The 16,307-nt window shown below is 45.6% G+C and overlaps 1 protein-coding gene across 1 annotated transcript; it reads left to right on the forward strand.

Annotated features, from left to right (window-relative positions):
- Nucleotides 1-14,085: 14,085 nt before the first annotated feature.
- LOC123059207 (uncharacterized) lies at nt 14,086-14,939 on the forward strand. The gene has a single exon (XM_044481827.1). The coding sequence runs from the start codon at nt 14,143-14,145 to the stop codon at nt 14,707-14,709; it is 567 nt and encodes a 188-aa protein (XP_044337762.1). The 5' UTR covers nt 14,086-14,142; the 3' UTR covers nt 14,710-14,939.
- The last annotated feature ends 1,368 nt before the right edge of the window (nt 14,940-16,307 follow it).

A 16,307-nucleotide genomic window follows, 5' to 3' on the forward strand; every position in this document is an offset into this window, starting at 1 on the left:
CCATATTGGGGCCTTTTTCGGCACTCCGCCAGAGGGGGATTCAGTCACGGAGGGCCTCTACACCAACCTTGCTGCCTTTCCGATGAAGCGTGAGTAGTTTACCACAGACCTATGGGTCCATAGCTAGTAGCTAGATGGCTTCTTCTCTCCCTTTGCTCTTCAATACAATGTTCTCTTCGATGTTCTTGGAGATCTATTCGATGTAATCTTCTTTTGCGGTGCGTTTGTTGAGATCCGGTGAATTGTGGATTTATGATCAGATTATCTATGAATATCATTTAAGTCTTCTCTGAATTCTTTTATGCATGATTGAGATAGCTTAGTAATTCTCTTCGATATATCGATTTGGTTTGTCCAACTAGATTGGGTTTTTCTTGTTGGGGAACGTTGCAGAAAACAAAAATTTTCCTACGGTTTCACCAAGATCCATCTATGAGTTCATCTAGCAACGAGTGAACGGATTGCATCTACATACCTTTGTAGATTACGCGCGGAAGCGTTCAAAGAACGGGGATGAGGAAGGTGTACTCGACGTGATCCAAATCACCGGAGATCCTAGCGCCGAACGGACAGCACCTCCGCGTTCAACACACGTACGGTCAGCGTAACGTCTCCTCCTTCTTGATCCAGCAAGGGGGAGGAGAGGTTGAGGAAGATGGCTCCAGCAGCAGCACGACGGTGTGGTGGTGATGGAGCTGCAGTACTCCGGCAGGGCTTCGCCAATCACTATGGAGGAGGAGGAGGTGTTGGAGAGGGAGAGGGAGGCACCAAAGGCAAGGGTGAGAGGTCCTCCCTTCCCCCCACTATATATAGGGGGCCTAGGGGGGGGGGGCGCCGGCCCTAGGAGATGCAATCTCCTAGGGGGGCGGCGGCCAAGGGAGGAATCCCTCCTCCCCAAGGCACCTAGGAGGTGCCTTCCCCTTCTAGGACTCTTCCTTTTAGGGTTTCCCCCACCCTAGGCACATGGGCCCTAGGGGGAAGTGGCGCCCCAGCCCACTTTGGGCTGGATCCCTTCCCACTTCAGCCCATGGGGCCCTCCGGGATAGGTGGCCCCACCCGGTGGACCCCCTGGACCCTTCCGGTGGTCCCGATACAATACCAGTGACCCCGAAACTTGTCCCGATGGCCGAAATAGCACTTCCTATATATAATTCTTTACCTCCGGACCATTCCGGAACTCCTCGTGACGTCCGGGATCTCATCTGGGACTCCGAATAACATTCGGGTTACTACATATACATATCCTTACAACCCTAGTGTCACCGAACCTTAAGTGTGTAGACCCTACGGGTTCGGGAGACATGTAGACATGACCGAGATCGCTCTCCGGTGAATAACCAACAACGGGATCTGGATACCCATGTTGGCTCCCACATGCTCCTCGATGATCTCATCGGATGAACCACGATGTCGAGGATTCAAGCAACCCCGTATACAATTCCCTTCGTCAATCGGTATGTTACTTGCCCGAGATTCGATCGTCGGTATCCCAATACCTCGTTCAATCTCATTACCGGCAAGTCACTTTACTCGTACCGTAATGCATGATCCCGTGACCAGACACTTGGTCACATTGAGCTCATAATGATGATGCATTACCAAGTGGGCCCAGTGATACCTCTCCATCATACGGAGTGACAAATCCCAGTCTCGATCCGCGTCAACTCAACAGACACTTTCGGAGATACCCGTAGTATACCTTTATAGTCACCCAGTTACGTTGTGACGTTTGGTACACCCAAAGCACTCCTATGGTATCCGGGAGTTACACGATCTCATGGTCTAAGGAAAAGACACTTGACATTGGAAAACTCTAGCAAACGAACTATACGATCTTGAGCTATGTTTAGGATTGGGTCTTGTCCATCACATCATTCTCCTAATGATGTGACCTTGTTATCAATGACATCCAATGCCCATAGTCAGGAAACCATGACTATCTATTGATCAACGAGCTAGTCAACTAGAGGCTTACTAGGGACATGTTGGTGTCTATTATTCACACATGTATTACGATTTCCGGATAACACAATTATAGCATGAATAAAAGACAATTATCATGAACAAGGAAATATAATAATAATGCTTTTATTATTGCCTCTAGGGCATATTTCCAACAGTCTCCCACTTGCACTAGAGTCAACAATCTAGTTACATTGTGATGAATCGAACACCCATGGAATTCTGGTGTTGATCATGTTTTGCTCTAGGGAGAGGTTTAGTCAACGGATCTGCTACATTCAGGTCCGTATGTACTTTACAAATATCTATGTCTCCATCTTGAACATTTTCACGAAAGGAGTTGAAGCGACGCTTGATGTGCCTTGTCTTCTTGTGAAACCTGGGCTCCTTGGCAAGAGCAATAGCTCCAGTGTTGTCACAGAAGAGCTTGATCGGCCCCGACGCATTGGGTATGACTCCTAGGTCGGTGATGAACTCCTTCACCCAAATTGCTTCATGTGCTGCCTCCGAGGCTGCCATGTACTCCGCTTCACATGTAGATCCCGCCACGACGCTCTGCTTGCAACTGCACCAGCTTACTGCCCCACCATTCAAAATATACACGTATCCGGTTTGTGACTTAGAGTCATCCAGATCTGTGTCGAAGCTAGCGTCGACGTAACCCTTTACGACGAGCTCTTCGTCACCTCCATAAACGAGAAACATTTCCTTAGTCCTTTTCAGGTACTTCAGGATATTCTTGACCGCTGTCCAGTGTTCCTTGCCGGGATTACTTTGGTACCTTCCTACCAAACTTACGGCAAGGTTTACATCAGGTCTGGTACACAGCATGGCATACATAATAGAACCTATGGCTGAGGCATAGGGGATGACACTCATCTCTTCTATATCTTCTGCCGTGGTCGGACATTGAGCTGAGCTCAATTTCACACCTTGTAACACAGGCAAGAACCCCTTCTTAGACTGATCCATATTGAATTCTTCAATATCTTATCAAGGTATGTGCTTTGTGAAAGACCTATGAGGCGTCTTGATCTATCTCTATAGATCTTGATGCCTAATATATATGCAGCTTCTTCCAAGGTCCTTCATTGAAAAACTCTTATTCAAGTAGGCCTTAATGCTGTCCAAGAGTTCTATATCATTTCCCATCAAAAGTATGTCATCTACATATAATATGAGAAATGCTACAGAGCTCCCACTCACTTTCTTGTAAACACAGGCTTCTCCATAAGTCTGCGTAAACCCAAACGCTTTGATCATCTCATCAAAGCGAATGTTCCAACTCCGAGATGCTTGCACCAGCCCATAAATCGAGCGTTGGAGCTTGCATACCTTGTCAGCATTCTTAGGATCGACAAAACCTTTCGGCTGCATCATATACAATTCTTCCTTAAGGAAACCATTAAGGAATGCCGTTTTGACGTCCATTTGCCATATCTCATAATCATAGAATGCGGCAATTGCTAACATGATTCAGACGGACTTCAGCTTCGCTACCGGTGAGAAAGTCTCATCGTAGTCAACCCCTTGAACTTGTCGATAACCCTTAGCGACAAGCCGAGCTTTATAGATGGTCACATTACCATCCGCGTCTGTCTTCTTCTTAAAGATACATTTATTTTCTATGGCTCGCCGCTCAACAGGCAAGTCAGTCAAAGTCCATACTTCGTTTTCATACATGGATCCTATCTCGGATTTCATGGCTTCTAGCCATTTGTCGGAATCCGGGCCCGCCATCGCTTCTTCATAGTTCGAAGGTTCACCGTTGTCTAACAACATGATTTCCAAGACAGGGTTGCCATACCACTCTGGTGCGGAACGTGTCCTTGTGGACCTGCGAAGTTCAGTAGCAACTTGATCTGAAGTTTCATGATCATCATCATTAACTTCCTCTCTAGTCGGTGCAGGTACCTCAGGAACATTTTCTTGAGTTGCGCCTTTTTCCGGTTCAAGAGGTAATACTTCATCAAGTTCTACTTTCCTCCCACTTACTTCTTTCGAGAGAAACTCTTTCTCTAGAAAGGATCCATTCTTGGCAACAAAGATCTTGCCTTCGGATCTGAGGTAGAAGGTATACCCAATAGTTTCTTTAGGGTATCCTATGAAGACGCATTTTTCCAACTTGGGTTCGAGCTTTTCAGGTTGAAGTTTCTTGACATAAGCATCGCATCCCCAAACTTTTAGAAACGACAGCTTAGGTTTCTTCCCAAACCATAATTCATACGGTGTCGTCTCAACGGATTTCGACGGAGCCCTATTTAAAGTGAATGCGGCAATCTCTAAAGCATAGCCCCAAAAAGATAGCGGTAAATCGGCAAGAGACATCATAGATTGCACCATATCTAATAGAGTGCGATTACGACGTTCGGACACACCATTATGCTGAGGTGTTCCAGGCGGCGTGAGTTGTGAAACTATTCCACATTTTCTTAAGTGTGTGCGAAACTCGTGACTCAAGTATTCTCCTCCACGATCTGATCGCAGGAACTTGATTTTCCTGTCACGTTGATTCTCAACCTCACTCTGAAATTCCTTGAACTTTTCAAAGGTCTCAGACTTGTGTTTCATTAAGTAGACATACCCATATCTACTCAAGTCATCAGTGAGGGTGAGGACGTAACTATAGCCACCGCGAGCCTCAACACTCATTGGACCGCACACATCAGTATGTATGATTTCCAATAAGTTGGTTGCTCGCTCCATTGTTCCTGAGAACGGAGTCTTGGTCATTTTACCCATGAGGCATGGTTCGCACATGTCAAATGATTCATAATCAAGAGACTCTAAAAGTCCATCAACATGGAGCTTCTTCATGCGTTTGACACCTATGTGACCAAGACGGCAGTGCCACAAGTATGTGGGACTATCATTATCAATCTTACATCTTTTGGTACTCACACTATGAACATGTGTAGCATTACGCTCAAGATTCATTAAGAATAAACCATTCACCATCGGAGCATGACCATAAAACATATCTCTCATATAAATAGAACAACCATTATTCTCGGATTTAAATGAGTAGCCATCTCGAATTAAACGAGATCCTGATACAATGTTCATGCTCAAAGCTGGCACTAAATAACAATTATTAAGGTTTAAAACTAATCCCGAAGGTAAATGTAGTAGCGTGCCGACGGCGATCACATTGACCTTGGAACCATTCCCGACGCGCATCGTCACCTCGTCCTTCGCCAGTCTCCGCTTATTCCGCAGCTCCTGTTTTGAGTTACAAATGTGAGCAACCGCACCGGTATCAAATACCCAGGAGCTACTGCGAGTACTGTTAAGGTACACATCAATTACATGTATATCACATATACCTTTCGTTTTGCCGGCCTTCTTGTCCACTAAGTATTTGGGGCAGTTCCGCTTCCAGTGACCACTTTCCTTGCAATAAAAGCACTCAGTCTCGGGCTTGGGTCCATTCTTTGGCTTCTTCCCGGCAGCTTGCTTACCGGGCGCGGCAATTCCCTTGCCGTCCTTCTTGAAGGTTTTCTTACCCTTGCCTTTCTTGAACTTAGTGGTTTTATTCACCATCAACACTTGATGTTCCTTTTTGACTTCTACCTCTGCTGATTTCAGCATTGCAAATACTTCAGGAATGGTCTTTTCCATCCCCTGCATATTGAAGTTCATCACAAAGCTCTTGTAGCTCGGTGGAAGCGACTGAAGGATTCTGTCAATGACCGCGTCATCCGGGAGATTAACTCCCAGCTGAGTCAAGCGGTTATGCAACCCAGACATAGTGAGTATGTGCTCACTGACAAAACTGTTTTCCTCCATCTTACAGCTGAAGAACTTGTCGGAGACTTGATATCTCTCTACCCGGGCATGAGCTTGGAAAACCATTTTCAGCTCTTCGAACATCTCATATGCTTCGTGTCTCTCAAAACGCTTTTGGAGCCCCGGCTCTAAGCTGTAAAGCATGCCGCACTAAACGAGGGAGTAGTCATCGGTACGTGCCTGCCAAGCGTTCATAACGTCTTGTTCTGCAGGGAGAACAGGTGCGTCACCTAGCGGTGCTTGTAGGACATAATCTTTCTTGGCAGCTATGAGGATGATCCTCAGGTTCCGGACCCAGTCCGTGTAGTTGCTGCCATCGTCTTTCAGCTTGGTTTTCCCTAGGAACGCGTTGAAGTTGAGGACTACGTTGGCCATTTGATCTACAAGACATATTGTAAATATTTTAGACTAAGTTCATGATAATTAAGTTCATCTAATCAAATTATTCAATGAACTCCCACTTAGATAGACATCCCTCCAGTCATCTAAGTATAACATGATCTGAGTTAACTAGGCCGTGTCCGATCATCACGTGAGACGGACTAGTCAACATCGGTGAACATCTTCATGTTGATCGTATCTTCTATACGACTCATGCTCGACCTTTCGGTCTTCTGTGTTCCAAGGCCATGTCTGTACATGCTAGGCTCGTCAAGTCAACCTAAGTGTTTGCATGTGTAAATCTGTCTTACACCCGTTGTATGTGAACGTTGGAATCTAACACCCGATCATCACGTGGTGCTTCGAAACTACGAACTGTTGCAACGGTGCACAGTTAGGGGGAACACTTTCTTGAAATTATTATGAGGGATCATCTTATTTACTACCGCCGTTCTAAGTAAACAAGATGCAAAAACATGATAAACATCACATGCAATCAAATAATAGTAGTGACATGATATGGCCAATATCACATAGCTCCTTTGATCTCCATCTTGGGGCTCCATGATCATCTCGTCACCAGCATGACACCATGATCTCCATCATCATGATCTCCATCATCGTGTCTCCATGAAGTTGCTCGCCAACTATTACTTCTACTACTATGGCTAACACATTTAGCAATAAAGTAAAGTAATTTACATGGCGTTTCTCAATGACACGCAGGTCATACAAAAAATAAAGACAACTCCTATGGCTCCTGCCGGTTGTCATACTCATCGACATGCAAGTCATGATTCCTATTACAATAGCATGAACATCTCATATATCACATATATATCATTCATCATTCATCACAACTTTGGCCATATCATATCACAAAGCACTTGCTGCAAAAACAAGTTAGACGTCCTCTAATTGTTGTTGCAAGTTTTACGTGGCTGAAACAGGGTTCTAGCAAGAATGTTTTCTTACCTACGTGAAAGCCACAACGTGATTTGTCAACTTCTATTTACCCTTCAAAAGGACCCTTTTCATCGAATCCGCTCCAACTAAAGTGGGAGAGACAGACACCCGCCAGCCACCTTATGCAACTAGTGCATGTTAGCCGGTGGAACCGGTCTCACGTAAGCGTACATGTAAGGTTGGTCCGGGCCGCTTCATCCCACAATACCGCTGAAGCAAGATAAGACTAGTAGCGGCAAGAAAGTTGACAACATCTATGTCCACAACAAATTGTGTTCTACTCGTGCAAGAGAACTACGCATAGACCTAGCTCATGATGCCACTGTTGGGGAACGTTGCAGAAAACAAAAAATTTCCTACGGTTTCACTAAGATCCATCTATGAGTTCATCTAGCAACGAGTGATCGGATTGCATCTACATACCTTTGTAGATTATGCGCGGAAGCGTTCAAAGAACGGGGATGAGGAAGGTGTACTCGATGTGATCCAAATCACCGGAGATCCTAGCGCCGAACGGACGGCACCTCCGCGTTCAACACACGTACGGTCAGCGTAATGTCTCCTCCTTCTTGATCCAGCAAGGGGGAGGAGAGGTTGAGGAATATGGCTCCAGCAGCAGCACGACGGTGTGGTGGTGATGGAGCTGCAGTACTCCGGCAGGGCTTCGCCAAGCACTATGGAGGAGGAGGAGGTGTTGGAGAGGGAGAGGGAGGCACCAAAGCCAAGGGTGAGAGGTCCTCCCTTCCCCCCACTATATATAGGGGGCCTAGGGGGGCGCTGGCTCTAGGAGATGCAATCTCCTAGGGAGGCGGCGGCCAAGGGAGGAATCCCTCCTCCCCAAGGCACCTAGGAGGTGCCTTCCCCTTCTAGGACTCTTCCTTTTAGGGTTTCCCTCACCCTAGGCGCATGGGCCCTAGGGGGAAGTGGCGCCCCAGCCCACTTTGGGCTGGATCCCTTCCCACTTCAGCCCATGGGGCCCTCCGGGATAGGTGGCCCCACCCGGTGGACCCCCGGGACCCTTCCGGTGGTCCCGGTACAATACCGTTGACCCCGAAACTTGTCCCGATGGCCGAAATAGCACTTCCTATATATAATTCTTTACCTCCGGACCATTCCGGAACTCCTCATGATGTCCGGGATCTCATCCAGGACTCCAAACAACATTCGGGTTACTGCATATACATATCCCTACAACCCTAGCGTCACCGAACCTTAAGTGTTTAGACCCTACGGGTTCGGGAGACATGTAGACATGACCGAGATCGCTCTCCGGTCAATAACCAACAGCGGGATCTGGATACCCATGTTGGCTCCCACATGCTCCTCGATGATCTCATCAGATGAACCACGATGTCGAGGATTCAAGCAACCCCGTATACAATTCCCTTCGTCAATTGGTATGTTACTTGCCCGAGATTCGATCGTCGGTATCCCAATACCTCGTTCAATCTCGTTACCGGCAAGTCACTTTACTCGTATCGTAATGCATGATCCCGTGACCAGACACTTGGTCACATTGAGCTCATAATGATGATGCATTACCGAGTGGGCCCAGTGATACCTCTCCGTCATACGGAGTGACAAATCCCAGTCTTGATCCGCGTCAACTCAACAGACACTTTCGGAGATACCCGTAGTATACCTTTATAGTCACCCAGTTACGTTGTGACGTTTGGTACACCCAAAGCACTCCTACGGTATCTGGGAGTTACACGATCTCATGGTCTAAGGAAAAGACACTTGACATTGGAAAACTCTAGCAAACGAACTATACGATCTTGTGCTATGTTTAGGCTTGGGTCTTGTCCATCACATCATTCTCCTAATGATGTGACCTCGTTATCAATGACATCCAATGCCCATAGTCAGGAAACCATGACTATCTATTGATCAACGAGCTAGTCAACTAGAGGCTTACTAGGGACATGTTGGTGTCTATTATTCACACATGTATTACGATTTCCGGATAACACAATTATAGCATGAATAAAAGACAATTATCATGAACAAGGAAATATAATAATAATGCTTTTATTATTGCCTCTAGGGCATATTTCCAACATTTCTTGCAATGGGAGAAGTGCTTTTGATGGGTTCAATCTTGCGGTGTCCTCTCCCAGTGACAGAAGAGCAGCGGGGCACGTATTGTATGGTTGCCATTAAGGACAAAAAGATGGGGTTTATATCATATTTCTTGAGTTTATCCCTCTACATCATGTCATCTTGCTTAAGGCGTTACTCTATTCTTATGAACTTAATACTCTAGATGCAGGTAGGAGTCGGGCGATGTGTGTACTAATAGTAGTAGATGCATACATGAGTCGGTCTACTTGTCACAAACGTGATGCCTATATTAATTATCACTGCCTTAGATATTGTCATAACTTTGCGTTTTTTTATCAATTGCTCAACAGTAATTTGTTTACCCACCGTATGCTTTATTCAAGAGAGAAGCCTCTAGTGAAACCTATGGCCCCAGGTCTATTTTCCATCATATTATTTTGAGATCTATAAAACTAAAAATCCAAAGATACCTTGCTGTAATTTATTTATATTTACTTTATTTTTCCTTTTATTTATCTTTTATACCTATCTTTATTAGATCTCACTCTTGTTCGTGACCGTGAAGGGATTGACAACCCACTTTTCGCATTATATGCAAGTGTTTGTTAATTTGTGCAGGTGCATATATTGGAGACTTGCTTGTGCCTCCTACTGGATTGATATCTTGGTTCTTAACTGAGGGAAATACTTACCTCTACTTTGCTGCATCACCTTTTTCTCTTAAAAAAAATCAACGCAAGCTCAAGAAGTAGCAACAATCTCATCCACTAACCTTCTTATTTTCTGTTTCTTTTAAGCCAGGAATTACTCTATTGCTGATCAACCTCCACGGAAACGCAAGAATCCATGTGTTTTCAAAAATTGAAGCCGGTAGGAGGCTGGTCCAAGCGGTTGGAGGGGCACCATCTCACCCCTAAAGGCCAGGGCGGAGCCTAGAAATGTTTCCAATGGGTGCACTCGGGATTTCAGTATGAACTAGCTTCAATCCCAGACCATCTCACACTAAAACTCCAAATAATGGCGGTGTGCCGGGGGAGGGGGGGAGCCTTTGGATAGAAGCCAGAAGTTGAGAAATTTTAGAGAGGTCCGATGGGATTTTTATTGTTTTCCCACCTCATATCTGCATATTTTTACTAATTTCCCCCAATAAAGTTTCTCTCTAGCTCCGCCCGTGGCTATATATAACCATGTATAGTTGTTACATCAAAACAAAAGAGCAAAGACACACCAATTGAATGCAATCCTCACACCACTTGTTTACATATTCCAAATAAATTAATAAAAATAACTTTGTAGCTCTATAGGCAGGTTCATTCTTCCAGGAAAGATTGATCAAAATTCACATCTAAATTTCATTAGTTTTAAACAAGTACATTAAGCAAAACATGTAAGATCGCTCACATTTCAAAGTTTCCTTGACCGAAGGTGCTGGCGCCAACCAGGTACACCTTGTCGAAGGTGCCAGCGCCGACCAGGTTGGCCTCGCTGAAGTTCTTGGTGGCGTGGGACGTCTCCTACGGTGTGAACCGCTTGGCGCCCTGGTACTACGGCGCCGACGACGTCTGGCCGCTGGCGCTCTGGTACTACGGCGTCGACGACGTCTGGCCGCACCTGCCCCACTATGCTGAGGCGAAACCATTCATGCATGACATTCACCAGATGAACTTGCAGCAGGATATAAAATTTGCTACTGTCACGTACTCCCTCCGTTCCAAATTACTCGTCGCAGAAATGGATGTATCTAGAACTAAAATACATCTAGATACATCCATATCTGCGACAAGTAATTTGGAATGGAGGGAGTATGTACCTAACGTGGGAGGAGCTTCGCCGGAGGCGGTGTTTGAGACAAACTTCTCTTGTTTTCGACCGGGCCTTTTTTGTGGCCATATCATCTAGAGTTCTAGACATATCAAGATCCAGTGACACGATACTGTAACATGCCTGTTGGATCAAGAACGGACGGGACAGATCGAATATTGTAACGACATAACAGTGTAGATGTAGTGTGGACGGAATACTTTTCACGGGCCCATGTAGACATGAGACTGTAGATGTGCACTGTTCATGTCAATTTGGCTGTTGATTCTCGATTAGACGATCTAGAGAGATGGGCATGTCACCGTCACTGTTCATTGGTGACATGCCCATGGCATGTTACTAGATCTCAAGCCCGTTTAGACCCATGGTGGGAAATCCATAAAAGATTCCATGAAAAAACCGTTGCTTTTTAGAAATAAGTTCAGTTCCTATTTGAAAGTATGTTTGGTTCCATTGTGCTGGTAAATTGGCAGTAAGTTTTTTTAGGGGAAGGCCGTAAGTTGTTGCTTACACGTGCTTCTCCAAAGTGGGTGATGTTACTTTTATTTTATTTTACACAAAAAGAAGTACGAATCCGGTGATCTCCCAACAAGAAAATTGTCCGGTTGGCTGCGAAGATATATACTTGTTTACAAAACTTGAAAAGAACAGAGGTGGCAGCAAAATATTTTGCAGGAACGTTGCGCTACATTATGGGCTAGTCACATGCCAACCAACCTTAGTTCCATGCTGTCCTTGAGGAATCAGTATTGGGTACGTTCTGTCGTCCTCCATGGTTTCTCAATATCCTGTTATGTCAGCTTTTTCTTTCAAGGAGAACCGGGGATGCCCTGCACTGCATGTTTACTTGCTGGAACCATCTGAATGATTTAGACAGCAGGGGCAGGAACATGATAGGTGTACAACCGTTATCAGGCTAGCAGCATGCAAGTTGCTTGAATTCCATGCCAGGGATGAGCAGGGGAATCCATATCTGAACCCAGCACTTGTTTTTATCAGATTTGCTTGCCCATACGCCCACACTGCACATGGAAAATTGCAAGCATCTGGACATTGTTTTTTTACATACACGAGCCAGTCTGACGGTAAATTAAGGTTTCATCCTGCTCTGCCTCTGCAGCAGGAGTATTTTGATCTGAAATCGCAGTCAGAACACGATGTGGTTCCCTGAATCTTCTTTACTGTATGTCTCCCTTTATTTCATTCTTGTGGTTGGTGTTTGCCTGAATTTCAGAAGCATCATGAATTTCAGAACCTGTACTGACTGAACAAAACAATCAAGTCAAACTGCCAGTCTGTTGGATCTGGACATGTATCTGTCAGTCTATTTATGAAAACAAAGTCCATTCCGAGGTCCCCGACAAGCTAAATCCTGCTTACTAGTCCCCACTAGCATATAGTATCAGTCGTATACTTTTTAAAAGCTTAAGTTTGCATGAATACTACAACTTCAGTGAGCCTGGACCGCTGATGGAAATGATCTCAGATACACTGCTGCAGCTGTTCTCCTGAATTACTGCACGAAAGCATCTTCAGAGTATATCAATAGAAACATCTTCAGGCCTTGTTCGGTTTGGCAGGGTTTGAAGAGGTTTGAAAGGGATTGAAGGGGATTAAATCCTTTGCAAGTCAAAATCCTTCTCAAACCTCCCCAATCCCCTTCAATCCCTGTGGCAAGGGGATTAACCGAACATGGCCTGAGGCAGGGTGCCCAAGTTACTGCACAAAAGCCAAAGGGAACAAATAAATAATGAAGAAGAGGGCACAGGCATTGTGCAGATGAGAATCCAATTTCCGTGCCGTTAATGTAGAGGCACATAGACTAGCCAAGTATGCTTTTCCTTTAGGTCCGGGCTGACACATTTAGTTGGGCCAGCCCCACAACCAGAGATGTATTCCACTTGTTGTGGCATTTGATGAATAAAAGCTTGGTTACTCCCTCAAAAAAAAGAGATGAGAATCCAATGTCCACCCTGGATGGTGCAGAACTGTTGGATGTACCAGATCCATTGTCATCTATATTAAGCGCCGTGATAGTTTGACAACAGAGAGGGAATCTGCTGGACTATAATAATTAGAAAAGGATCCCAACATGAAAGTCTGCACAAGAAACCTTAAAGGCAGGTGTACTTCTTTGGAATTTAAATAGGGCTGATGATTCTTGCATGTTGAAGCCAGGTTCTTGTATATGGTGTGTACTGTTTAGACACCCTTGAAAGTTTCAGTATTAACTTGTAACTGTACCTGCGTTGGCGCGTTTTGCAGCTTCCACTGCAACTAAGATGGTATCATGAGAGAAAGAGATAGGGCGACTCGATCAGTCCATCTTCTTTTTAATAAGATGCATGAATCAGTTCTACTGCATTCTGCACTTGTTGCTAGTAACTTTTCCTTGAAAACAAACCAGTGTTAAACTCTGACAAGAACAACAAGAAACTAAAGGTTTTTCTTTTCATGCAAAGCAAACAATTTCTCCGGGTTACAAGTTGCCAGGAACTTGAAAGGGGAATAAGGGAACACAGAGACAATCACATGCAGATGATGATGTACTTGTTGCAAGTTGCCAACAAAAGGCTTAACAAGATCCATTGCCAGACTGTAGGAAGTATCCAAAAACGACTAGAGTAATAGAGGTCATGGTGTACCATTTATCAGACACGATTTTTGCTGCGAGTAAAAATCTCTTGAGGTTCAGAAGGAGACCAACACATGCCAGCACAGGTGAGCAGTGCAGAGATCACAGCTGCTAGCCGTATCTGCACAGGTGAGCTGATCTATGCGGCATCAGACGTGCGTCAAGATGCGTGCGACGGTGAAGGGGCATTCGCTGGGGTTGGCCTCACAGGGAACGTCAGCCAGATAACATTTTCGTTATTAGTGTGTGTTATAGGACATGCATTGCTACAAAGCAATTTGGAGGGTTTTTCTTTTAACACAGCAATTTGGAGGTTAGTGCACATGATGGACAGTGGTGTCTCCTGTCGAGGACCACGTCCATGACCCGCCAAATTGACGGCCTGGTTCTGGTTGGTCCAAGACTTTTCAGTGTGGTCTGGATGCTGCACGACGGCTGCTTCTGTGAAATTCTCCAAGTCAGGTTTACATACCACATAATTCTCCAGATGAACACGGAGCGATAGACCCAACCAAAAATTCACAATGAGCGCAACCTCTGAGCTGAGCATCAGAAACGATGGCCACCTCATTGACATCGCTCCAAGTCCAACCACCGGCATCAATCAGAGCGGCGGCGGAGGCGAGATCCACACGGAATGGCTGCGGGAGCTGACGTCGGCGTCACGGAGCGCCGCCGTCCTGAACGACCTCATCGGCCGAACGCCGACGCTGTGGTACCTCGGCGAGCGCGCGCCCACCATCCTCCGGCCGCGCTCCCGGCGCGCCGACCTGAAGGCGCTACACGCGGTGCGCGCGGTGGCCATCGGCCCGTACCACCGCGGCGACCGTGGCCTCGCCTTCGACGACGAGGCCAAGCTGCCGTTCCTGCGGTACCTGCAGGACCAGTGCGGGCTCGACGTCGAGCAGTACGTCGCGGCGCTCGGGGTGGCGCGGCACAGGACGAGGCGGGCGCGCAGATGGTGTGGGGACTTGATACTTCACTTCCTCCCGTCGCCCTGGGTGTCCGTCTCGCTCGCCGCCGTGGTTGCGCTCATCATTGTGCCGGCGATGTTGCAGACAATCTACGCCATTTTGGGCTACCAAAAGTAGACGATTTCGAGAACCAACAGTCCAACATATAGGAGGATGATTGTTTGTTGTCCAAGTGTCCATGGTAACTTGGTCAATCTTGAAACTTCGCCCACACACTGTGCCGTGGTATATGTGCGTGTGTGCTGTACTTGATGTTTCTCAAACAAAAAAGGAGGGTTAGTGATCTTCAATGTAAAAGGAAAGTCTATGTCTCGAATTGCATCACTGTTTGTAACTCAATTGGACTGGTATTACATTTGTTTTCCAGCAGCAACAATAAGGCATTTCATGCTGTAACCAAACTCAGCAGAATGATCCACATTGACACTTGGTTTAATCATCAGCCCAAAAGAGCATCAGTTACATGAGGGGGAAGTAAGTATGTATGCTTTTGCACACGCAGAACACTTTACAGCGCAGCAGTACAGAAGAGGGAAGAAAACATGACGACTGGAATGATTTAGAAGAGCCATAACTAAACAGAACGGCCAAGGTTAGTGTAGTATTTACCATCATTAAAGAACTAGGGCAAACTTGTCTCACTGAAATTGGTAGTTCAGCTTCAGGACAGCTGATCATTGCTTGGTACTTTGGTTGGAAATTAATCAATCACAGCCATATGAGATAAAAATAAAAACACAGCAACTTGCTACTGGAGACAGAAGAACCAGCAGCTGGGCATTTTGTCCACCTTGATGATTATTTCAGTGTACAGATAGGTTCCTGATGCATTTCTCAAGAGACTACCACAATTGAGGAGTTAGGACAGATCAACGTACGCCATCGTGTCCTTGGCCATGACCCATGGCTAGCAAAAGCAACTTCAAGTATAATAAGGCCCACTCCCTGGTGATGACTCTGGCAATTGCCTTTGAGATCTACTACAAGAATAAGTATCACTTGAAACGAACGATGTGAAGTGAGAAAACGAACTAAGAAGAACATGAGTAACATTGGTATCAGGAACACACCAGCACCAGCTGATCAGAAGATCGACTAGTTCATCCGTTGTCCCGCAGAAAAATTATCACTCGCACGCCTCCTGATCATCCTCAGTGAACATATCAACTTCAGTGAACCTGGACTTTTGATGGAAATAATCTCCGATGCACTGTTTCAGCTGTTCTCCTGGTGGCACAGCATATATCAATAGAAACATCTTCAGGCAGGGTGCCCAAGTTACTCCGTCAAAGCCAAAGAGAACAAAAGAAATAAAGAAAGAGGGCATATTTTTCGACAAAGGGTGGATTTTATTGACTCAAAATGAAGCATCAAGGTGATACAAACACAACGAGCAGACACCCGGCCTCTGCATAGCTAGGATGCACACAGCCAATACCCAACTCACACATGCAAATAAAAAAACACGTTGGAAATAGCAAAGTCATATAGGACAAAGCTATACCAAACGAGGCAAAAAAAAAACCCGAAGTGATCAAATCAGCGACCGACAAATAACAGTTATGACCATATCCGCACCAATCATCTCATGACATCACAAGGACAACCAGGATCTTCAACAGCAACGGCTTCCAATGTCCAGCCCGGATCGCCCAGAACTGTTGGATATACTAGATCCATTGGCGTCTATATTAAGCACCGTGATAGTTTGACAA

This window comes from Triticum aestivum, chromosome 3A (genome assembly GCF_018294505.1).
Source record: "Triticum aestivum cultivar Chinese Spring chromosome 3A, IWGSC CS RefSeq v2.1, whole genome shotgun sequence".
Lineage (NCBI taxonomy): Eukaryota > Viridiplantae > Streptophyta > Magnoliopsida > Poales > Poaceae > Triticum > Triticum aestivum.

Bases quoted from the DNA above. Each gene is read 5' to 3' on its own strand.
- LOC123059207 (XM_044481827.1), top strand. From the start codon at position 14,143: ATGAGCGCAACCTCTGAGCTGAGCATCAGAAACGATGGCCACCTCATT.